Raw genomic sequence first — 21,677 nt, 5'->3', positions numbered from 1 at the left:
CTGCTGCGATCCGCATAAAACGACCCTTAATGATAACTAAGATATGTAACCGCTGAAGGGTCTCCTCACAAAGGAAAAAAATATATCATGAAACACATCGATAAGTAGGTAATATTAACATTTTGTTCCAAGTCAAGGAAAACTCGCAAAATTCTGCAAGGTATCAATACTTTTAAGCTCTGTACAGCCATATACAAAGCTTCCTAACGCTCAAAGTTTTATAAACCACCCTCGCTATGCCAACTCAAAGTATAGAAACCATTAAAATTCATTATACCATCTTTTCCAAAGGTTTACTAGAAAACAATCCTGCCACTTGATAGAACATCTCCTCCAAGGGTGGCAGTGCAAATGCTGGCCCAATATCAAATACACCTGAAAGTGCTTGTTGGGTCACAACAGGCGCATCATCATCATCCTCGACGACCGCAGGCGATAAAGGTTCAGCTTCTTCCGGCTCTTCCTCAGCATCCTCAATCATTTGTAGCAGATCCCCAGTTGATTCATCTGCAAGTGCATCCAATTGAAGCTCAGTGGTTGATTGGGCCAATGCGGTCATTGGTTGAGTGCCCTTCTTCATCACGTTTCGGATTTCAGCAGCTCCATTGAGGACCAAGAATCCCTCTGAATCCTCAGTGGGTATAATAGCCGAGACCGCAGTCTCGAAGCACTCGGTAAACAGTGGCACTTGACTTTCCTGGCCAAAAACGGCGAACCCAGAATACGTTGGAGGAACAGTTTGCTCTCTGAGTTCCTCTGCTGATGGAGGACTGAGTCTCATTGGTATAGCGACTGCAAATGTGCGACTCTTTCGATTGATAGCTAAATGCATCATCTCAATCTTTTGTATAATATGCATGCGTGTGATAGATTTGTATAGCTTTAAGCTATATCTCAATTGATCAGAAACCAAATCATGTACACGAATCGAATCGGATAGGGTTATGAGATCTCTGCCCAAGATTTCCATGGCCACGATACTACCTTCAAATAGGCCGTGCTGTGAAGCTGTGACGGAGCCCTGTTCGGGATCGATCATGTGAACCGTTCCGTTTTTACCAAATGCTGCAGCTAGAATTGAGCCATCATCCGCGAACGCTATAGCACCATTGTATGGCGTACTACGCATGTAGTCATCAGTAAGCTCAGACTTTTCAAGTTGAATTTCATGCTGGCAGTGCCAGTTTTTGAGAGCATTGCCTTTTCCATCCTTGACTGCAATGCCATCTCTTTTCCGAGTTTTTGGAACCCATGTTCGCACTACACTGTCTTCCCCTATCGTAGAAAATCTCAAGGAACTAGGATCTGTGGCGAGACCCAGGATTTGGCCGGCTCCAGGTGCAGCATCACTTGCCATATGTGGAGTATTGATTCGCGATACCAATTCCCATGTCTGTTCTGCTTCTTTCCACTGCCAGAACTTCAAACAAATTTCGCGCCTCAGTTTCAATTCAGCAAATGGGTTTGTAGCCTGGTGAGTTATGAAATCGAGGTCGGCGTGAGATGGCGTCCACTCATCAACAGTAGCTAGCCAAAGACCATCGTGGGACTTCTGAATATGAGTGACTCTGGGTTCCGACACTGGAAGTGCGTTTGGTGTCTCGTTAATACTGGTGACGTTCGTCCTTGCAAGGGCTTGCTTTGATACATTGTGCCCAGCACTAAGGTCATAGGTCTGTAAAAATGAACAATTTCTAACAGGAGCTTCATAAAATGGCACCTCTGGAGTCTGTCCAACACCAAGGAATAGATGAGAGGGGTTTGCAGAACTGATAACGGCAGGTGTCCGTTGGACAACATGAAATTTATAGAAATGAGACTTTGCTCTCTGCACTTCATCTGATCGAGGTTCGGCGTATTGGGTGACGCTGGATTGAATGCCAGCAAAATTCGCCGTCGGTTCCAATTCGGCTGTAGACAAAACCATCGCAGAATTGTCAGCAAGCTGGATACCATACGAGGACCCAGAAGGAGATACGACGACATTTAGGATAGTAGATGTCATGTGAGGCAAGAACTGCGTCTTTCCAGTATCTAATTGCCAAAGCACGAGGACTGTTTCGCTACCTCCTGATATAATGTAGTTTCCTGTTATCGGGTCAGCTCAGGTGTCACTAGAGAGTAGAGCACGAAAGATATGCATACCATCCAGGGACCACTTGATGGTCTGGACACCTCTCCTGTGCCAATGTAATCTGGTCGGTACAAGGTTGATCATGGACGCATAATTTTTGTTTTCTGATTGTATGAGATTGCCTAACAAATCGCGATGTATGAAAATGAATCCTTTCGCATCACCAACCACTACATCAACAACTGGTATCTTTTTCGATATATTCCTATCATCGGTACCCGTTCTGGGATATACTCGTGCATCCAAGGACATTATAGGAGCAGTCGAATCAAACATACGGAATACGTACTTGATCTTGTCAGTAGTATCAAAATCCAAGTTCCGAACATAACCAAGTAAGATACTTTTTCCAGAAGCCGCGAGAAGTACAGAGCCTCCATTGGCAGTTTTTAAATAGTTAATTGGGCTTGTTGAAGTGTATATAGTTCTTGCGACTGTCTGTATGGGCGAACCAGGCTGAGTCAATTCATTCGCAGTAATTCGCCAGCCGCCGTCCTTCTTGATCTCGGTTGTGAATACCACATCTCTTCGTCGCCCAGCGGATACCATAGAAGCAACAGCCATATGTATGCAACCGGTAGACGAAATCTTCCAGGATTGATCGTTGCCAGTTCCCGAAGTCCAGTCCAGGCGGTATATAGCTCCATCAGACAGGGCTGCCCAAACGATATTAGAATCAGTCGGCGAGAGCTCATATGCAACAACATGAGCGAAAGGATGTTTCGAGTGGTCGAATTTTATGGTTCGGGTGAGGAGTGAATCGGAGGTTGAGTAGATGAGGAGGCTCATTCGGGTTGCTAAGATCATGTACCTTGGTTTCAGTTAGCAATTGAGCTCGTCGCAAAGAGAAATCGATATCATACTTCTCATCTTCCGTGAAAATAGGATCGGCGTCAATCATGCGCCCACCGACAGGTTCAGAAATGTTCCAGCTTTGATCCTTCACCGGCTTTGGGGCCTGTGGAATTTTCTTTTCCCAAATTTCCTTCTTTGGCCTCATTCCTCGTTTTGCCTGCGAATCCGTAGATTGTAATGGTACATCCTCAAATAGATCCTCAAAATCAATAACTTCTGTTGATTCTAATTCATCTTTGGCATGCGCTCCATTATTGACCTGGGCCAATTCTTTTCCCTTTCCTAGCGCTTCAAAAATGTCAAACCCGCCATTGCTCTGGCCAAATTTTGTAGAAGTCTCCGCAGATTCTGAGGTAGATTTAGACCTCTTCGGAAGATCTGCTACCTCTGTCTGGACTCTTTTGCGCTTCAATATCGAAGCCATTGTGTTGTCAAAATTCCTTGAAAGTCAAAAAGAGTTCACGGTTCAGATTGGCAAATGTGAGGCAGAAGCTCTACACGTTTTTTATTTTTTATTTGATAACCGAAGATCTACCGATAGTTGTTCCGGCGATAAAGAAAAAAGTTCTTGGTATCAACTCACGCGCAGAACTTCAATTTAGATCTTGGAAACCACAACATCATCGCAGATATTCACATCTACACCTATACACATCAAAATGATTATTCCAGTTCGTTGTTTCTCTTGCGGAAAGGTAAATTACATCAAGCATTGACGCGAGAGTCGTGCGCTGACCGTTAGAAAAGGTTACCGGAGACATCTGGGAACGATATGTCAAGCTCATTGACGAGGGAGTCAACGACGGGTTAGAAAACCACTCTGCACACTGTTCTTGTTGCTCTACAATACTGATATGCTACTATAGTGATGCTATGGACGAGCTCACTTTAAAGAGATATTGCTGCCGTCGCATGATCATGACCCATGTCGACCTCATCGAGAAACTTCTTAGGTACAAAACACCACTTCTATTATATGACGGAGGAACAAAGAACCGGAGAACTGCATTCATATCTCAGATAAACAATTGCGTCTTCTTGATTTACTGACCAATTCGTTAGATACAATCCTGCAGAGAGAGATGCGAAAAAGGCCGCTTTGAACGGTTAAGTCAAATCAGCCATATTACCTTTTACTCGTACACACCTCGATTTGGACTACCACAATTGCTCAATCGGAAGAAGCGCGGCATGCGATTAGACGATACTATAGTAGACAGGGAGGCGGATGGAATAGGCGTTGATTGGAGATCATAATCCAAATGCTACAGATTTTGGCGTGGGCGTTCCAGGGCTACACTCAACGGTGATTGGTGTGTAGTAAACATTTGCGAGCGGTGTTGAATTTTTACATGGAGGGGGAAGATAATATTTGCGGCTCATTATCGAATTTTCACAATCAAGGATTATTTCCAACATACCATACTTTCGTACATGCATTGTTGTTTGTTTTGGGAACACTATTAGACGTCCATCAGGCGCCCAAGTTGACACTTAATCATTGCTGGTAGAAGTTGTCCCAAGGAACTGGTTCTCTATTATGCACGTACAACGCATTGTACTTGGGCTGTATTGATGTGGAGTGAACTTAAATCTGACAAGCCACTAACGAGGAATTTGTAGCATTCACCGACGGCAGGAGCTTACTCTACCAACCAGGACTTTACCATTTCATAAGAGCGATAGTCAATGAGTGGTCTCTTATAACCTCATGCAATGCAGAGAATTGGAAAAGCTGGCGTGCCTATAAGGCTAGAAGCGGTGGAGTCATGTTGGTGCAAACTTGCATCAAACTTCGACGCGTATTGCTTGATTTTGATAAGTCGTCAAAAGTACGAGAAACTCGGCGAATCAGAACAAACATGGAGTTGGGGATTTTGCATCGATCGATCTGAGACGTTGAAGAGAGAAAACTTTCGACAGAGGTACCCGCGGAGGATATTAACAAGGACTAGGATATGGTCAATTATCATCGGAATGGACGACCAGATAGAGAACATCTTTCCGTGTAGCCAGTCCCCGATATTCGTTCTGCCCATGCTGGTAAACTCTGTTTGAGTGATGATGGCCAGCCGACCCATCTCACCGACTTGAATGACATTCCCGTAGTTTCGGACATGCCTGTGCCTATTACTTTGTCCCGAAGTGCTCAAATATTGGCAGTGATATTCGCAATGAAGCTAATCTGGGTATAATTGAAGCCATTATTGCTTTCGTGACAGACCCAGCCGTCTGGTTCGCGATTTGCAACTGTTGGATCAATTGACAGTGTTCTGTTCCTTGAAAAGAGACATTGTTCCCTGTCCCTTCATCCTTCCACGGCGCCTTTACGAGCTTCAAGACATGCAACATCATGAGATACATTGTTCCCGTCAAAATGTTACTTTGTATATGAATCAGGAAACGGTCCTCCGATCTATGGAATGCGTGATAACATGAGATTAGCTGCCGGTATTGTACAGATGCTGCCGTGGTTTCTCATGTTTCGAATTGAGATTACCCACCTTCCGTTACAATCAGGATAAATGGAGCCAACACTAGAACATGTCAGTTGAGCACTAAGTTGTATATCTCATGTCGATGCGAATATACTCGGCCTACCTCAAGACAATGGAAAGCCGTCCGAAGTACCTAGGGATGCGTGTGGGTATGTAGTCCATCTGGAAAATAAACTTGTAAGCGCCCGTCATGCTTGTCGTCTGCATGTATGCAAGCGGGGAGGATCAAAAGACATGGATTGACGCATACGATTGGCCGACCTTTGATTTCTTCTTGCATCGAGAAAGCCATGATGGATGGTACCTACCTAGGTAGTCATGTTTCTGAAGGGTGTTATCAGCCTATTATTTGATGCTCTTGTGTTTGTTTCTTGTCCCGCGTCGACATTGCCGATTTCGTTGGCCTCGTCGCGACAAGGGACCAAAGATTGTGTGTGTTTTGGCACCGGTGCATCTCTCGTGTAATATGTATTGTTCGCGACCATAACCATAGTAAAACCATGTCAGTAGAATATCCTGAACGCGAGGACAGAGGAGGCACAATCCAAGCAAAAGGATGCGTTCTCTTGTCTGTTCATGTTGCCGGGGACTGTGTAGACATCATCCACATCCACATCCACATCCTACTCGTCCTTCACATCCTCGCTCCATCTTTCCCCACAAGGAAAATCAACCCCCGCCGATGCTAGGTCCACGCGCGAAAGTCACAATAAAGTGCCACTTTATCTCGAAATCCTCCCCGAGGACGTGACTTTGCGGCACAGCGCTTTCCTGGGCCTGTTCATCAACGAGTAATTCTCCTAAAGCTTACCTATCTATCTATTGCATCTGGGCGTGTAAGGTTTGTTATTGATTTTTAATATTTTTGGCTACACGCATCCACTCGTGCTGCTAAGCTCCTTACGATCAAAGTACATTTATTTCCTGGTGGTGCCAACACTTCTGCTAAACTCAGTTCCCAAAGCCTTGAGCTTGGAACTCTGGATCCGCGTCAGACTTTCCTCCATTCAGCCTCAGTGTTCTCTGATCCACCCCAACGTCCGAAGCTGTGAGTGGTAACCCCTCCCAGAACCTGGCGTTGTAAGCATTGCCATCTCTTCTTTATACTTGAGCATCAAGGTCCCACCTGGACAATCTTCTATGAACAGTGCGAGCTTCTTATCTTTTTATTGGGGCCTCAGAATATCAGGAGAATGGCAGTAGAAAGTCCATTGCTTGCCTCACCTGCCAACGTCATGTCAGCCATCTCTCCCTATACAGATTTCTCTCTTTCACCATGTTCTCCCTCAATTCAAAGATCTCCATATTACCAATCGCTGTATGTTGCACCGTTTCAGAAACTGACCGTGCTAATAATATCATATAGGCCCGCGCGAAACTACTCAGGCTCTAACCTCCAACCAAATTCTTTCGAGGACGGTCTCTCTCCGGCCAGCGCGCACCTCCTCAGTCCAATGAGTGATATGGTGGGGCCTTCGCCAGTGACCTCGAATGGCACTACAACTACAGATATTGAGGACGATGAGGTGGCAGATGAAACGATGAACCATGAAGATATACCCAGAGCCGATTCGCAAATGACTGTTGGTACACTACCACGGTTGAAAAAATTGTTGCTGATACGATAAGCAGTTGAAAAGGCTCAGCACAAATCTACCAGAAGAATTTCGCGCTTCCATCGAAGATGAGTCTGTCTCGGTCATCCACGCCCCCGAGGGCTACGCAAAATTTGTGAGCAAAAGAGCTATAGGATGAAGGATCAACGGCTAATACATAACAGCCGTTCAGTGATGATACTCCAGTGCAATCGGCGAAAGCACTTTTGGATCGTTCAACGCCAACTCCATACCAGCAGTCTAGAAGTTCAAGAAGTAGTACAAGAAGTAGCCCTCGCACCAGTCCTAAGTTTAATCAAAGGACAAGTCCGAAAACCAGTCCGAAAACGAGTCCACGAGAGAGTCCCACTAGTAGCCCGGGAATGAGTCCAGAAATTCTCCAGGTTGCTGAGCATGCGGATAAAGTAAACTCCCTTATACTATGCGTCTTTGCTAAGCTAACAACAACATAGTTTGTCGAACCAGGTCCGGTTTCACCTCCACCGATCTCTACAGACATAAAGCCGATGAAATTCGGTTTGGAGAATCAAACACCTCGAGCGCAAACTCGCCAAGAAGTCGAATCGTTCTCGGAAGAAAGACGACCATCTCGGCCGAGCAGTCTTGAAGGTATAACCGAAGAAGAATATGCACAGATGCCTCGCTCACTAGACGTAGGGATTCCCGAGGAACTTCCCAAGGACTTTTCGGAAGACGATTTCGATGCTCGTACAGTTCATAATGCGGAGGAAGAAATATCAGCCTTGAAGACGGCGCTCAATGAGTGTTGGACACTCTGCAATACATTGGCTAGTCTCAGCTCTATTCACCGAGAAAGGATATTTAGCTTTTCCGGATCCGGCGATGCTCACGAAAAAGCTTGGAAATGTTGTTGGAAGCTCTGCAAGAAATTATACGATAGCCGCGACGAGGATCACGAGTTTCATGTTAGGCCAACACTCGATCTGTGCAGGGATTTTTGTCAATCTCTATTTGATGTGCGCCAAAAGAAAGACGAGGTAGCCGATTCAGTATTAAGGGTCAGCTTCGAATTGAACAACCACTTGTATAACACACACGATCGCAATTTGCCTGAAGCCTTCCGAGAAAGAACTTTGGATTTTTATATAACGCTATGCCATCGTCTCATGAAACAAAGAAATGAACTTGCCGAAGAGACAGATGCTCTTCTTCGAGCTTGTTGGAGCCTAGCCGAGATGCTTTTCAGTCTTCGGCAAAATAGAAGAGAGGGGAAAATGGCAGACGAAGAGCTTCTTGGGTCTGCTGTTCAAGCTTGTTGGGAATTATGTGACCTTTTCCGAGAAGGTTGGACACAAGTTCGTCCTGAGAGGGGTACACCTCGCCCATCCCAAACGACTTTCAGAACATCATCCGATCAGATGTCTCGCTCTTCACACACCAAGTCCAGTAGTCTAGCTTCACTGTCAGAGAGTCCTGAAGATCATACGCCTACGAGATATGTTATCCTACCCGAAACGCCAACAACTGATTTTGAAGATACTCCCATCACACCAGAGGAGAATTCGCCAAACATTCCAAATATTATGGTTCTAGGTTCAGAAAGACCACCGCGATGGTCATCTGCCGCATCTTCACTTTCAGGATATTCTCAAGAAAGTGGTGCTAGCACGGTAACCAATGGAAACCAACCGGAGGATCTAAATTTGACACGACTCAAGATGCTTATCTTGAAAGCTTCAATGAATGTGGGATATTCAAGAACTGCGATTTCGTCCAAAGGTTCACCCTTGACACTTCAAAATTTTGTCAAGGCACTGCCGACTGGTTCATTTGGTCCATCGCCAGCGCAGGCAAATCTACTTTCATCATATCGAAACCTAGTACTAAGCGACCCTACCTTCAGGAATCCAAGCTCATTACCTCCGCCAGGAAAGAAAGTCTCGGCTAATGATCTCGCTAAGAGTGTTACTTGGATGATGAGGACTGGGCAATACACATTTCTCAAAGATTTATTCAGGATGGTGTTTGGCTTCCGTGTTGATGAAATTGACCCACGAAAGAGCGTCAGCATTTCAGTATGAAAAGGACACTTAATTCAGGAGCATCAATGGGTCTATCTCCGCTCGCTATATACTATCAAACAGACCGCGATGGAATTTTACCATTTTTCTGCGAGCTCCGTGATGAATCTAGCTTATATGCTAAATATCGGATGTCACAAACTACAAGACTGTCTCAAGTGGCTCAAGCAATGCCACTGTTCTAAAATGAGATGTTAACTCAGAAGACGACAATGTCTCAGCTAGCTAACTTCACCCACGCGGATCATATTATCTCTGCTGATATCAATGTCGCGGAAGATTATAGGAATGTGTGAATTTGGACGTTGGATGCAGCTAGACATTGCTCCAGCCCCCTTTTACTCATGTCTCTCTTTCAATGGGCACAATGGCATAACTTCTACGAAAAAATAGAACAAAATCAACGACGCAAGGGGGTTTGGGAGGCTGTTTTATATTTTTTATATTTTTATTTTTTGATACCCTTGCTGTAAGGCGTTGCGGCGCGAGAAGGAAATGTTTTCTCTTCACCCGTGGATATTATATATGATCGTGGATTTTAGCATACTTCTACATACTTCAAAATTTATACCATGTTTATTCTTCAGATTTTGTAGACTCGATAATACATCCCCTTGGATTTCCTTCTTTCAACCTCAACTCTTTCCCATAAAGTACGTTGCCATTTTTGGCTTCTTCAATTGTAAGTATCACGAATCCTAGTGAAGAATCAGAAACTTTCCACCATCTCCGTTAATAAAACCCGGCAACTGCCTAATTATAGAAATAATGCAATGCATGCGACGTTCACAGATAGGCGAGATATCAATCACATCACATTACATGATGAGCCAATAAGAAACGAGCACCACAATTCTATTTTTTGACGGCTCGAAATAGAAAAGAAATGAGAGCGGCAAGCGAGAACTAGTGGGGTTGAGGATGGGATTATTGCGGAAAGCCGTTGGCGCTTGCTTGCTTGCTTGGGTATTGTAGAATTGATTTGATGGTGTTGTGTTGGATACGTTGGGATTTATTCTGGACATGGTGGTGCTGGCGCTTGTGGTCGTTGGGGTTTGTGCAGAGGTTAGGTTGGGTTGGGTATGGGGGACGGGACAGGACGGGAGGTGTACTGGTATTGGTATGGGGTTTAAAAAGTTATCGGCTCGCGGCTATTGCTATATGTATTTGACTGTACTGGATTATTCTGGGACGGGCTAATAAATTTGTCTTTTCGGTGTGGGAACTTGGATTTGCTTGGCTCGTAATGAAGTGAGGTATGTTGGGCGGGAGTGCTGTGGGGAAATTGGCCACTGAATTTCGTCAGATTGTCCGAGTGAAGAAGGACATTTTGGTACATGAGAGGGGTTTGCGCGTCCCCTGTGGCAGGTTGATGCAACATCGGGTGAATGACTAGTTTCCGAAGAAGATAATCGAGGATCTTGAATAGATGAACCACCGGATTGTGCGTGATAGATTCAGCTTTTGGTGTGTAGACAGTAAGATTATTGGAATATCGACACAGGCTCATCGATAAATAACCTCCACATCGCCCTTTGGAAATTTGCGCAGTCGTTCCATGATTTTCGCTTCTCCAATATTCAGCACCGTAGTTATTTGGTCAAAACAATGGCACCCATCCGTATACTTCCGCAGAGCATCATCTCTTCTATCCATGTGCATTGTTTGCCTGGAGGCGATCGACGATAAATATAGAGAAGATACTGCATATCTATGCACGCGATAAATGAGACCTTTGATCACACCAAATTGGATGAAACGACGGACATCGATATAATTGAGGACGTTGAGGCCTTGGTCCATGTGTAGTTTGAGCCATTCCTTGAGCGTTCTTGATGTACAAAGGGTGGTGAAGAGTCGGCAGAGTAAAAAATTTGTGAGGCGGGGACCGTTGATGTAGACGTAATTTGCACATTCATCTTGCATTCCATCTTTATCAGCTACAAAATCGTTCATTTCAGACGTCGGCGCGTATATGTTGCTGAAGAGGAAAATATCCAGCATAAGGATGGAATCATAGTAGAGAAGATGCTGCAAGGCTATTTTGGTGAGATCCATAGCCACATTTGCGTCGTGGGCAATTCTTCGGACGTCTTTGATGCCGTCAATATGCTTGATTACTTTCCTCATAGTAAGATCCCAGGTATCGTCGACGATTTCGGCAAATTTGATCTTGGAGATTGGAACGTGCCATGGTTTTATAGGGGGTGGATGTCTGTGAATGGGGAAAAGCTTCATGTTAATAGTGTTTGCATCATCTACATTTATCATTAGTTCACAATCCTCAAAAGCCTACATCGCCCGTAAAATACATACCAACAGGAATCATGCACTCATTGTAATTATTCAAATCCTCCTTAATGATCTCCAACAACGCAGCTATCGACCTTCGATCTTGACATGAAAACGTACCCTCCTGACTCAAATACTCATTCTGAATTTCCATTTCCGTAAATGTTGATGCCAAACGTTTGACCACAGCTTCATAAGGAATCTTATCCACCTCGATTCTCGTCACGATGCAAAAATTGAACATAAATTCATTGCGTTCATATTTTTCATTTTTGATACAAACCGGGTGGCCCAGAATGCGATGTTTGTTCTCGGGATCACATACTGTAACATGACGATTGCAAAATGCTTGACGGGGAATGATATATTCGGCCAGCTTTTCAAAGTCAAATAGACGCGGCTTATCTACATCAGGCTCGGGGACAATACATCCTGGAGGACTTTGATGAACGACCTTGGTACCTGGTAGAGATGTTAGTGACTGTATGTATCGAAGGTAGATACACGTATATGTGCATGTACCTTTCTGGGGAAGGAAACGAGCAAAGAATATTCCCTCAATCATGATGAGTTCTAGTGAGTATCGGTAGGGAGAACCAGTTGATATCTCACAATGTGAAGTCTTCTCTCGTGGTCTTGATTTCGTCCTGAGGGTTAAATATCGTTCGAGTGATGTTAAAGTCTATTGAACCAATTGGGCAATTTCAGCCACATGTCTCGTGACTGGCTCGACGGGCTCACAACACACCTGAGTTATCGTGTGTGCTTAGTCATCTTAGAACCGCAATTTCGCTTCATCATTTGTCTATTATTGCTTGCTACTACTTGTGAGTATCTTCATCTGTTTGCTATGAGTCTAATTCAATTTCACTTTGGACAGCCTTAATAAAGTACGTGAGTATAATGACCAGGTGCTTATATTGTTAGCAGGTAGATGAGCCTGCGAGCCTGATTTTCAAGAGATAACGGACTTTCCTCAAGCTTGTTAGTGTCCTGCAGGGATTTGTTAGATGTTTCAGAGGCCTCAATAAGCGAAACACGCTGTTTTCCCAAACTTGGGAATGAGATCTTGTAACTATAGGTTCCTTTTTTGTGCCATAACGTGTATCTTCATTACTTCTAGTCAATCTTTGACATTCCTTTGAGTGTTGGAAACAAGTATTGAGGTGGTCAAATTCTTATCTGTTACTTCGCTTACGTAGAGAGAAGCTTTGCTGCACCAGAGATTTCGGTGAACTACAGGCCAATTGAAAGGTCTGGATTCTCGGTCAGATATTCGATTAAAGTACGGAGTAGTATGTACTAGGGAGACAGTAAGGTTTAACTGAAAATGGATTAAACGACCCACACTTTGTCAGAAAACAGAAGCAATTCAGCAAATTCTTCCTTTCATTCTTTCTCTCCCTCATTCACTCATTCAATCGTTATTAGGGAACCCTATACAAATCTCATCTCATCATCGAAGCTCAGATCAAGATGCGGGTCTGATTTTGTGAGACTGTACAAAAGTGCAGCAGTACTTATATACAGCTCACTTTCATTCGATATTTGATAAAAGCAACAAGCTCCCCCACTTTTTGATTTGTGGTTTCGGCTTGTTAGAAACTCTTGAGATTCACTGTTCACTAACCCTTTCGTCGCGTGTAAAAGGGGTCCTGAGATAAGCAGATATCTTTGACGGTGACAAGAGAGAACTCCATCTGGGAGGGTGAATAGAACTTAAGTTATTGCGTTCTCTTACCTCGATCAGGTACCATCAGTTCTATACCATTTGAAGTCGATCTTTCTATATAACAAGGTTATATTAACCGTTCTCTCATAAACTTTCATTTTCTGCAAACGGAAAGCTCTGTGTTGGTATTTTTGACTATCATAGTCACTTGCTACGCTCAATATGCCCTCTAATGAGTCACTAGATGGCCTTGCCACCAACGGCAATAAACCTATTCACTGTCAGTTTATTCTTCCACGATTTGCATTGTTCAATAACTTAGATTGTTACTGACATGATACTAATGCTGTAGCTTTGGATTTCCCACAACTTTACAAACGACCATCATTCTTGGAACTATTGCAAGTATTGGAATTACTGAAACTCCCACCACCTTCTTGGGATTCAGAATCCAGGAGGTCTCAAGAATCCGAGGATGCTCAAGGCATATCTCGTTACTTAACTAAAATAATTGGAAGCGAACTTGATTGGTTGTCCATAGGAGTATCCGAAGAGGAATGGGAACAACAATGTGAGACTATCCATGAGCTTGCTAGCAAGAGGCTGGCTGAACGTTGTGGGCGCTCAGGTAAGATATCTAATTTCTCGGCTATTTAAACTGGACATCCGCACCACAATCAGGAAATCATCTGACTGAATGCAGCAATGCCAGAAATGATCCGTACTTGGACCATCCCAACATCTGGAGATTCAGAAGACCTCGCTATTGAATTGTGTGAGCCTCCGCTCACTGGCGATAGCTTGGGTCTCAAAACATGGGGTACTTCCTTCGTAATGGCTAAGAAGCTGGAGGAGCTGGGAAACCTCTATTTCAGCGGTGTTCTTCCCAGCAGTGATTTGACTGGGCAAAAGATTGCAACTTCACAAAATGGCCAAACTGTGGAAAGTGAGTCAACAGTAGAGATTCAGTTGACAATGGGGTACGACGAGACATTGAACGGCAACACTAGAATAAATGGCAATACCGTGATATTAGGAGAAACTATGATGGCCAGTGAGCCGAGCGTGGAAAGGGGTGTGATGCATCAAGGAGTCTCCTCGAGACAGGATGTCTACAACGAAGGGAAAATCCTAGAGCTTGGTTCTGGTACTGGACTTCTTGGATTGACAGCAGCTATGCTTTGGAACAAGACCACCATCTTAACTGATCTTCCTGACATTGTTCCAAACCTGGATGTTAATCTCAAGAGAAATGGTTTCGGTCACACTTCTGAAACTAAAGTCAGTGCAGAAATCCTAGATTGGAGTGACGCAGAACACTCCGTGGTGTTCAGTCACAGCCCAAATGATAAGTTTGAGGTATGATTAGTATCCTTTACGAAATCTTCCTTTTATGATTCAAGTATCTAATCACATTCATAGATGATTCTTGTTGCCGATCCCTTCTATGATTCTCACCACCCTCCTCTTCTTGCGGGGGTGATCCCGAAGTTCCTCAAGAATAGTCAAGATAGTCGTGTGTTGGTATCAGTACCACTAAGAGACAATGCAACAAAGGCAATGAAAGATAACTTTGAGGAACTGATGTCTATTCAAGGATACCAATTAGTGGCTAGTGGTAGAGAACGTTGCTTCGATGATTGGGAAGATTCAGAACGGGACGACGATGATGATGGCGTGCACTGCTGGTGGGGTGTCTGGAAGCACGATGTAGCGGCATCTGCTCCTATGAGCCTATGAGTTTATACATATCTATCTGCTAATTTCCACGAGTTGTTCGTTAATGAAATGAATTGTGAATCTTATAGTGGCAAAGCAAAAGTTATGTGGTTGGCATGATGGCAAAATCATGTACAGTCAGGATGCTTTGTAGATTGATTCAGGATCTATTCCCTTCCTCCAAATTCTTGTTCTTGGTATTCAGATATGCGTTCCTCATTCATAGATGGATTGCATCCCCATTTCAAGTAACTTTCCCTATCACTATCCAATGATATATAGCCCCATGATTTCGCCTGCTATACCATGATGCATTCGCTCAGGGCACCTGTTCTTATTCTTTGCTTGACAGGTAATGCATGTCGGATTTGTTTTTCTATCGCCAGTTAAGAAATGAGAACACGAATGTACCGCAACACAAAAAGATAAAAGATTACTCCAACGCTCGAGGTCCATGAAGCTAATGTACCTAATCCAACCACCATTGAAGCCTCCGTTTTTATCAGTATAGTCTATTAACTCTGAATATGGAAGTTTCGGAATAAGAGGTCATCCGAACTAAGTGTCGGTGAATTGAAATTTTGGATCATCTACTGGTTGTAGTTTTGGTCGGATAATTCACTTCTCTTACATTTAAATAAAGGAGAGGCTTCACGTAAAACACTTTCTTTACTTTCCATCTTCTTGTCTATCAACTCTCCATACCTCAACTTTCTTTCTATCTCTTGGGTATATTCCCACAACCTGGGAGGGACTACTTCTTGTGGCTTTAGAACTCTTGCGAAATACCGTTTATGTCAACCTCCGTTATTAGACGCCAGGTACCCTAATTTGATCTTCTATATGAAGAATTTCTTGCAATTCCTTTTAGATATTATCATCTATCATTTTGACGCGCGCTCGCCCAGACTAATATTCTACATCAACCCCCCTATCAGGACAATAAGAAATCTGATACTTCCAGCCTGGACTCTTCTATCCTACCCTCTCCTCTTTTCTGGATCCAAACAACTATAAATTTCATCTAACCTTTTGAAAAGCTCCCAAGCTTTGCGGCAAAAATATAGGAGAACCCCGCGATCATCATCGCCCTAGTCGACACCTCACAGTGTTATACGCCTCCGACTTCGGTTTCGCAGAGTCTGGAAAACATTAAATCCAAAAATTTACAATCACTTTTACATTTAACAATATTGGAATCATCACCCATCATTCCTCTATTTTTTGACGTCGAATATTTGAATAATCCGCAAAAACTGGATTTCGGTTACAGCTATTGCTGTGAATGTCCCGCGAACACCATCTGTTCTATCAATCTCCTCATATTTAAACTCCTCCGAATCGAAATTTCGAAAATTTTCCTCTTTCATCCTTACAAACAATTTTATTACATGCAATACGCCTCTTTAATCCCTAACATTATCTTCGGAAACTCGAGGCCAAATTCACTTTGTCAAGCATTCCTCAAAATATTTTTGTCAAAGACTTCACTACAAACCACACACCTTCCCGGTACGGAACTTCTTGCTTGAAGGATTACTTCGAGAGTTTAGAGGTAGACAAGAGGAGATAAATCCCATAGAGACCTGGCTTTCACCAAACTTCCGTCAACTTATGATACTATCATTACCCTACTCCATCTCGAGAGTACTCACAATATCTGGAGGAGCAACGGGAACAAACGGATACCTAACCCTACAAAACTGATCAAAGCAGTGGTAAGTCAATTAGATATATCATGCCCCAGAAGAAAGGAGGGATATTGGAATATCTGTTACCTGTTTATATTTGTCCAATATATAAACTAATCTATATTGGGCAGCCTTTTTACCAGTAAGCAGGATCGGAGCAGATACGCCTACAGCTCACAATCTGAAACTTTAATTTTGAATCTAAGCATTATTGGTCATCTACTGTGAACATGGTAGGCGTGAAAACATGGACCGAGGACGGGATTTGGTTTGTTCTCCTGGCATCCAAAATTCTCTCGCCGTCTTCCACCCAAAAAAGTAAACCAGGCAGGTTCTTCACGGATGAAGCAATCGGACTTCTCTGCAAGAAAAATATTAAGGACTTGCGTCATACACCAAATGCAGCGAGCGTTAGATATGCTCGTACTCAGAAACCAGAGTAAGTCCCTATCAATTCACTTTCACAAGTACCATCCTCTGATTCCTTAGGGCACAACCCTCTCCAGCAGTTCTAGAAATTATTGAGCAACTACGCAGTTCAATTTCTCAAGCTCAAGACAGCACAAATGGCAGCATACTTGAGAATCCACGACATGGCACTATGGCACCCCAAAGACGAAGTTCCTCAGGAGGTTCTAGCAATACTAGTTCAAATACGATGTCAACAATACCAATGGGCCCTCTCACTCCGTCGCAACCTAGAAGAATCGACAATTGGAATAGTAGCGAAGCTGGTCAATTTACTCCCAACAGATCCCACACCATGAGCATGAGTGCAAGTGGGCCATTAAATTCTGCTCAGCTTGAAGTACCACAAGAAATCTACCCGTATGGTCGAGGGCATGAAAATGGGTATGTGATCTCTTACGAAGTCCCAACTCATAGATTAAACTAATCTTAACCCAGTGTTCTGCTAGCCAATACCTACCAACAACAACATGGAAGTGGTCCACTTGGCAATGGAAGTCGCCGACAACAACCAAGACAGGTACACTCTGCAATGACTAGATCAACTCCATTGTGGTATCCTGGTGCCGAAGTTTCATCCTTAATGAGACAAGCAAAGGGCAATGGTCAAGAAATGAATGCTTACATGCAGAATGGAGGTGGTGCTCTAGAGTATTCGCAACACACATCACCGGGTACTATGTATCAATTTTATGGCAATCAAATGGGCCCAGACACACCCCCAATTCAATCTTACGGCCATGAAACACCTATGGACTCGCCACACTCAACAAATTACGGGAATTATACACAAGGCTTATCAGGTCTGGGTATAAATGGAATACCAATACCAACAGGCCCTATTGATGTTGGAACTTCTTCTTATCCACATGGTGCACCTTCGTATGGTCAGTTCAATGCATGCATGATGCCACAAAATCGACGCTTTTATGGGGAAACAGTGCCACATGATGGGTTGCCGTCTACAAATCAGTATTCCCCACAACAACAATACAGTACTGAATATCCCTTTCCACCATCAAATGTTGATTTGGATGGTATGGAAGTTGTGCCTCAAAGATCTCATGGTCTCTCACAAGTCATAATGAATGATTCCAACTTCGCCAACCTTTCACCTCTCGGTCTTGCACAATCCATATTCACCAGTCCTAGTGACATTAGTGGCTCAAGTAATGATTTCATTGAGCCTCTTGACAGCCAATCTAAGTCAAACGATCTTGAAGAACAAGGGGTTTTTACCTATCAAGTTGAAATCATTTCTCAAGAACCACAGCCATCTGTGAGCACAGAAAAGGGGAAGAAAAGAAGTGTTGACGAGGCCGAGATATCCGATATCAATTCTGATGGAAGTTATGAGAGGCGCAAGAAAAAGCACAATAGTCAGGATAAGGATTGTTCTGAGCAACTAAATTCCAATGACCAAAACGCAAGATATGCGAGGGGATTGTCTGAAAAACTACCAGACAATGCTCGAAAGCTTTGTATTGCTGCTTCAAGTGGTAGTCCGATCGATTCCTCTGTTATTGCTCTCGACGTCACTTCGGGTGCTGTTGTAGCTTCCGGAGTTGACCCAGCTACACACAGTCTAAATGAAGCTGGGTTATCTCCCATTTCTACGAACTTGACCATTGATTCAGGCGATCCAACAAACACCAAAGTCAATGACTCGCCCCATGAAATGCCAAGTTTGAAGTCGCAAGGAATTTTCCACGAGTCAGTTGAGATATTTCCTCATCAAGAGGATGTTACTGCGACCAGAAACTCCAATGGTATAGAGGACGAATCTCTCAGCGTGGAAGATTTCCTCGGCCATTCGGACTATTTTGATGATATATACTACAGTTTGACCACGAGTTTTCACGAAATGTCAGATGAGGTTATTCAAGCGAACTACGCTTATTTGCTTGATCAGATTTGAGAGTCAGATCCATATATTTCGAAGCCTTACGAGCCCTATTTCATTCGTCGAAGTTAGCAAGTTTGTCTATTCATTTCCATTCACAGTGCTACTACGATTTAGTTCCAACTATAAACCCCTGGTGGAGTTAAATTTGATCGGTACTGGTCATACTGCGATTTGCCATCCATTGCATTGGTTGTGTTAGAACATCATCACGATTGGGGAGTATTAAAGAAGAGCATATGGATATTTCGGCCGGGTTTGGGTATCATGGATAGAATCGAGGATATTATTATAACAAGAGGAATTTATTCAGGACATAATTGGATAACATGGTTGGATAACATGGTACTTGAAGAAGTATCATTTCATAACATACTTGGGAATTGAGTTGGAACTCATGCATTGTGTCTTTCGGCGAGGAGTTCGAAATCTTTTCAAGGGTTGGGTTAAGATATTCTTTATGTGGTGGGATCAATATGCTCTTTTGGTGGTGGAATTTGATGAAGAACTTTGGCGGGTGAGCTTACCAGGTATTATTATCTGTGATAGTACATAGAAAGCATCCATTTACTCAATCTATTCATGCGCCCATGAGACCTTCGTTTGTAAGATTGCTATTTGGTCGATAGGGAGTCAATGGATATTTCTTCTATGATTCAACATTAAAAATGAATGACGATGGTTCGTATTTAGTTAAAGGTGATGTATTCAAGGCCATGTGTATTCTTATTGATATCTTTAATTTAAATATCTAGTAACAATGTTAATATTCGTTGGTCCATTGATGATTGATTGATCACGACGTGGGACGAGAGGGAATAATAAACGAGACATCTCACTGTGCGCGGTCATTACCCCTGAATAAGCCTAGACGCCAAAAACTCATTCGCACATCGAGGTACTTGGTCAACGTGCCTAGTGAAAACAATTATTATTCTGGTTAATATTTGATGATGCCGATATGCTCGTAAGTTCCACGGTAAATTTTCAAATATTGAAGTGCGATTCCAATGATATAGAATAGTGAAGATGTGTTTTGGTTATTGCGTGTGATACGGTTTCGATTTGTTGCTCCTTGCTTTTCTTCTTGGCCTGCTCTCTAAGAATCACTAATGATAAATGAACGTAGTGGCTGCACGAGATGATTTGTGTCTTTAGGCTTGTTTGATAACTTTTAATGATTAATGATGGTGCAGATGTTAGAAAGATTGAGCTTTTTCGATATTAAAGCCAGGAACGCAAGTCTAGACTGGTTGTTGTTGTCGGATGGAAAATCCGAGTTCAAATGAATCCTACCAAATGAACAGAAGATAAGGCAGAACCATCGCTAAGCTTTCATATCCCGCAATTCTCACATCTCTATACAACTGATCGCTATATATTGACTACCTCTCATTTCTTCTCGGCCAAGCCCTTTTCATAGCAGGCATGGAAGACTCAACCAAATCTTCATCGCGTTCTCGCTTGACAATAGATCCGGTCACATCTTCGGCCACGTCTTCATCATCGTTTTCAAGCTTGATTGTAGGCTTGCTCTCAATTACCATGTTGCCCCAGCAAACAAAGAGAAGGACCTCGAGAGACTCCACGAGACCCCAAGAATCAACTAGTTTCAGAATGTTCGTAGAAGGGTCATAGAGAAGGACTGTATCTTCGGATCGATACCTCAACTTGTAGACTCTCTGAGGTTTAACGAACCTAGATCGATCGAAATCCAAATATTTCACGTCGTAAATAGTCCTTATACGTGGATCAACGATGGGTTTAGCAATTCCCAAGCTGAGGAGCGTTTAGCAATGAAATCTAGACCGCTGTTTATGCGTGTACTAACGTTGCAATATGGGATTGGCATTCCAAACGTCCACTTATCGCGTCCCAATGAACGTCTTTAATCAAGCGATTGTTCAACTCAGGCTGTTTTCAAAAGATCGGGCAATGCTTGCGGGCCTGGGTAGCAGATAGCATTTTGACAGATTTTGCCCGATAAAGGCCGACTTTTGCTTTACCCGTCTTCTCGAGGCGCGATAAATCATCCTCGATTTCGTCTCTCAATTCCTCGCTGTGAGCCTTTGATGCTTTCAATAGGGATACATCAACGGGGGGCATTAGAATAACGAAGAACTACTTACACACAGATAACTTGGAGAATTTGAAAGAGCGAACTTTCTCCTGTTCATTTTCGATCCCACAAGACCCAATACATTCGTGAACGTGTGAAGAAGACGCTTGGTACTCTTGCTCGAACTCGTGGCGGCCAAAATGATGCGTTGTAATTACCACGTCGTCAACCATTATGTCCATAACAATGTACGGACTAGTCCATTTATAGCTTTTGTCAGTAGTGATTCTGATTATGAATTCCTTATCTGGCACCACCTCGACATATTTCAAGACGGTGCTCCGCTCGGCCTTCGTGCTTCGATTGGTGTGTTCCATTAACGGTGCAGAATCAACACAGATACGAACTTCAATGCCGGGAACAGATTTCAGAATAGCCGTTCTCAACAACTCAGATTCCTTCGGTAAGACCACAAAGAAAGGCTGGGTGTGGTGTTCGAGTAGGCTATGGAGAAAAGCAGGAAGCAAATGCAAACCCCTGTTTATGTTGAAGTTTTAATGAGGCCTTGCCAGACTTCTTTCTTTAAGCTTTAGGAAAAATTTCAAGCTGCGTGCCTTCTAATCCACAAAGCACTCCACAAGGGTTTACGAAACAGACGTGGACAATTATATATGCAACAGTGTGATAAAGGTAATGCATTTAGATCACATATAAGTTCGAAGCCTTTG

The 21,677-nt window shown here is 43.3% G+C and overlaps 7 protein-coding genes across 8 annotated transcripts; 4 read left to right on the top strand and 3 right to left on the bottom strand.

Annotated features, from left to right (window-relative positions):
* Positions 1-88: 88 nt before the first annotated feature.
* Positions 89-3,457, bottom strand: Bcnan1. The gene is made up of 3 exons (XM_001560034.2): positions 2,998-3,457; positions 2,146-2,945; positions 89-2,088 (listed from the first exon to the last, which is right to left on the bottom strand). The coding sequence occupies exons 1-3, from the start codon at positions 3,411-3,413 to the stop codon at positions 272-274; spliced, it is 3,033 nt and encodes a 1,010-aa protein (XP_001560084.2). The 5' UTR covers positions 3,414-3,457; the 3' UTR covers positions 89-271.
* Positions 3,458-3,572: 115 nt separating this feature from the next.
* Positions 3,573-4,404, top strand: Bcrpb10. Its single transcript, XM_001560035.2, has 4 exons — positions 3,573-3,684; positions 3,737-3,795; positions 3,856-3,942; positions 4,052-4,404. Exons 1-4 carry the CDS (start codon positions 3,649-3,651, stop codon positions 4,098-4,100), a joined length of 231 nt encoding a protein of 76 aa, XP_001560085.1. The 5' UTR covers positions 3,573-3,648; the 3' UTR covers positions 4,101-4,404.
* A 1,826-nt stretch (positions 4,405-6,230) lies between these two features.
* Positions 6,231-9,868, top strand: BCIN_05g02310 (hypothetical protein). Of its 2 annotated transcripts, XM_024692898.1 has the most exons (6): positions 6,231-6,805; positions 6,854-7,070; positions 7,120-7,218; positions 7,268-7,507; positions 7,556-7,712; positions 7,761-9,868. In XM_024692898.1, the coding sequence occupies exons 1-6, from the start codon at positions 6,681-6,683 to the stop codon at positions 9,143-9,145; spliced, it is 2,223 nt and encodes a 740-aa protein (XP_024548680.1). In that variant the 5' UTR covers positions 6,231-6,680; the 3' UTR covers positions 9,146-9,868. The 2 variants fall into 2 exon arrangements, with proteins under 2 accessions (XP_024548680.1, XP_001560087.1); XM_001560037.2 differs by having other exon boundaries at positions 7,556-9,868.
* A 193-nt stretch (positions 9,869-10,061) lies between these two features.
* On the bottom strand, positions 10,062-12,104 carry Bcnpr2. Its single transcript, XM_024692897.1, has 3 exons — positions 11,960-12,104; positions 11,462-11,899; positions 10,062-11,403 (listed from the first exon to the last, which is right to left on the bottom strand). The coding sequence occupies exons 1-3, from the start codon at positions 12,000-12,002 to the stop codon at positions 10,652-10,654; spliced, it is 1,233 nt and encodes a 410-aa protein (XP_024548679.1). The 5' UTR covers positions 12,003-12,104; the 3' UTR covers positions 10,062-10,651.
* A 756-nt stretch (positions 12,105-12,860) lies between these two features.
* Bcefm2 lies at positions 12,861-15,360 on the top strand. Its single transcript, XM_001560039.2, has 4 exons — positions 12,861-13,389; positions 13,462-13,737; positions 13,813-14,468; positions 14,532-15,360. The coding sequence occupies exons 1-4, from the start codon at positions 13,332-13,334 to the stop codon at positions 14,847-14,849; spliced, it is 1,308 nt and encodes a 435-aa protein (XP_001560089.1). The 5' UTR covers positions 12,861-13,331; the 3' UTR covers positions 14,850-15,360.
* Positions 15,361-15,555: 195 nt separating this feature from the next.
* BCIN_05g02280 (hypothetical protein) lies at positions 15,556-19,481 on the top strand. Its single transcript, XM_024692896.1, has 4 exons — positions 15,556-16,546; positions 16,651-16,958; positions 17,009-17,371; positions 17,426-19,481. Exons 2-4 carry the CDS (start codon positions 16,750-16,752, stop codon positions 18,903-18,905), a joined length of 2,052 nt encoding a protein of 683 aa, XP_024548678.1. The 5' UTR covers positions 15,556-16,546; positions 16,651-16,749; the 3' UTR covers positions 18,906-19,481.
* Positions 19,482-20,258: 777 nt separating this feature from the next.
* BCIN_05g02270 (hypothetical protein) lies at positions 20,259-21,573 on the bottom strand. The gene is made up of 3 exons (XM_024692895.1): positions 21,020-21,573; positions 20,722-20,957; positions 20,259-20,669 (listed from the first exon to the last, which is right to left on the bottom strand). Exons 1-2 carry the CDS (start codon positions 21,324-21,326, stop codon positions 20,920-20,922), a joined length of 345 nt encoding a protein of 114 aa, XP_024548677.1. The 5' UTR covers positions 21,327-21,573; the 3' UTR covers positions 20,259-20,669; positions 20,722-20,919.
* Between the last annotated feature and the right edge of the window lie 104 nt (positions 21,574-21,677).

Source organism: Botrytis cinerea, chromosome 5 (assembly GCF_000143535.2).
Source record: "Botrytis cinerea B05.10 chromosome 5, complete sequence".
NCBI classification, from domain to species: Eukaryota; Fungi; Ascomycota; class Leotiomycetes; order Helotiales; family Sclerotiniaceae; genus Botrytis; species Botrytis cinerea.
The sequence above is the reverse complement of the archived record's forward strand: the minus strand, read 5'-3'. Positions and strand labels throughout refer to the sequence as shown.

Excerpts from the sequence above, each read along its gene's own strand:
- Bcnan1 (XM_001560034.2), bottom strand. The coding sequence starts at position 3,413 with ATGGCTTCGATATTGAAGCGCAAAAGAGTCCAGACAGAGGTAGCAGAT. Across the intron at positions 2,946-2,997 it reads ATTTTCACGGAAGATGAGAA|GTACATGATCTTAGCAACCC; the intron begins GTATGATATCGA and ends ACTGAAACCAAG. Across the intron at positions 2,089-2,145 it reads CATCAAGTGGTCCCTGGATG|GAAACTACATTATATCAGGA; the intron begins GTATGCATATCT and ends ACCCGATAACAG.
- Bcrpb10 (XM_001560035.2), top strand. The coding sequence starts at position 3,649 with ATGATTATTCCAGTTCGTTGTTTCTCTTGCGGAAAG. Across the intron at positions 3,685-3,736 it reads GTTGTTTCTCTTGCGGAAAG|GTTACCGGAGACATCTGGGA; the intron begins GTAAATTACATC and ends CCGTTAGAAAAG. Across the intron at positions 3,943-4,051 it reads CTCATCGAGAAACTTCTTAG|ATACAATCCTGCAGAGAGAG; the intron begins GTACAAAACACC and ends CCAATTCGTTAG.
- BCIN_05g02310 (XM_001560037.2), top strand. The coding sequence starts at position 6,681 with ATGGCAGTAGAAAGTCCATTGCTTGCCTCACCTGCCAACGTCATGTCA. Across the intron at positions 7,219-7,267 it reads CCGAGGGCTACGCAAAATTT|CCGTTCAGTGATGATACTCC; the intron begins GTGAGCAAAAGA and ends AATACATAACAG. Across the intron at positions 7,508-7,555 it reads TTGCTGAGCATGCGGATAAA|TTTGTCGAACCAGGTCCGGT; the intron begins GTAAACTCCCTT and ends ACAACAACATAG.
- Bcnpr2 (XM_024692897.1), bottom strand. The coding sequence starts at position 12,002 with ATGATTGAGGGAATATTCTTTGCTCGTTTCCTTCCCCAGAAAG. Across the intron at positions 11,900-11,959 it reads TCGTTTCCTTCCCCAGAAAG|GTACCAAGGTCGTTCATCAA; the intron begins GTACATGCACAT and ends CATCTCTACCAG. Across the intron at positions 11,404-11,461 it reads TGAGTGCATGATTCCTGTTG|ATGATGCAAACACTATTAAC; the intron begins GTATGTATTTTA and ends TGATAAATGTAG.
- Bcefm2 (XM_001560039.2), top strand. The coding sequence starts at position 13,332 with ATGCCCTCTAATGAGTCACTAGATGGCCTTGCCACCAACGGCAATAAA. Across the intron at positions 13,738-13,812 it reads TGAACGTTGTGGGCGCTCAG|CAATGCCAGAAATGATCCGT; the intron begins GTAAGATATCTA and ends GACTGAATGCAG. Across the intron at positions 14,469-14,531 it reads GCCCAAATGATAAGTTTGAG|ATGATTCTTGTTGCCGATCC; the intron begins GTATGATTAGTA and ends TCACATTCATAG.
- BCIN_05g02280 (XM_024692896.1), top strand. The coding sequence starts at position 16,750 with ATGGTAGGCGTGAAAACATGGACCGAGGACGGGATTTGGTTTGTTCTC. Across the intron at positions 16,959-17,008 it reads GCTCGTACTCAGAAACCAGA|GGCACAACCCTCTCCAGCAG; the intron begins GTAAGTCCCTAT and ends CTGATTCCTTAG. Across the intron at positions 17,372-17,425 it reads GGTCGAGGGCATGAAAATGG|TGTTCTGCTAGCCAATACCT; the intron begins GTATGTGATCTC and ends ATCTTAACCCAG.
- BCIN_05g02270 (XM_024692895.1), bottom strand. The coding sequence starts at position 21,326 with ATGGAACACACCAATCGAAGCACGAAGGCCGAGCGGAGCACCGTCTTG. Across the intron at positions 20,958-21,019 it reads ATTCTCCAAGTTATCTGTGT|GCTCACAGCGAGGAATTGAG; the intron begins GTAAGTAGTTCT and ends AAAGCATCAAAG.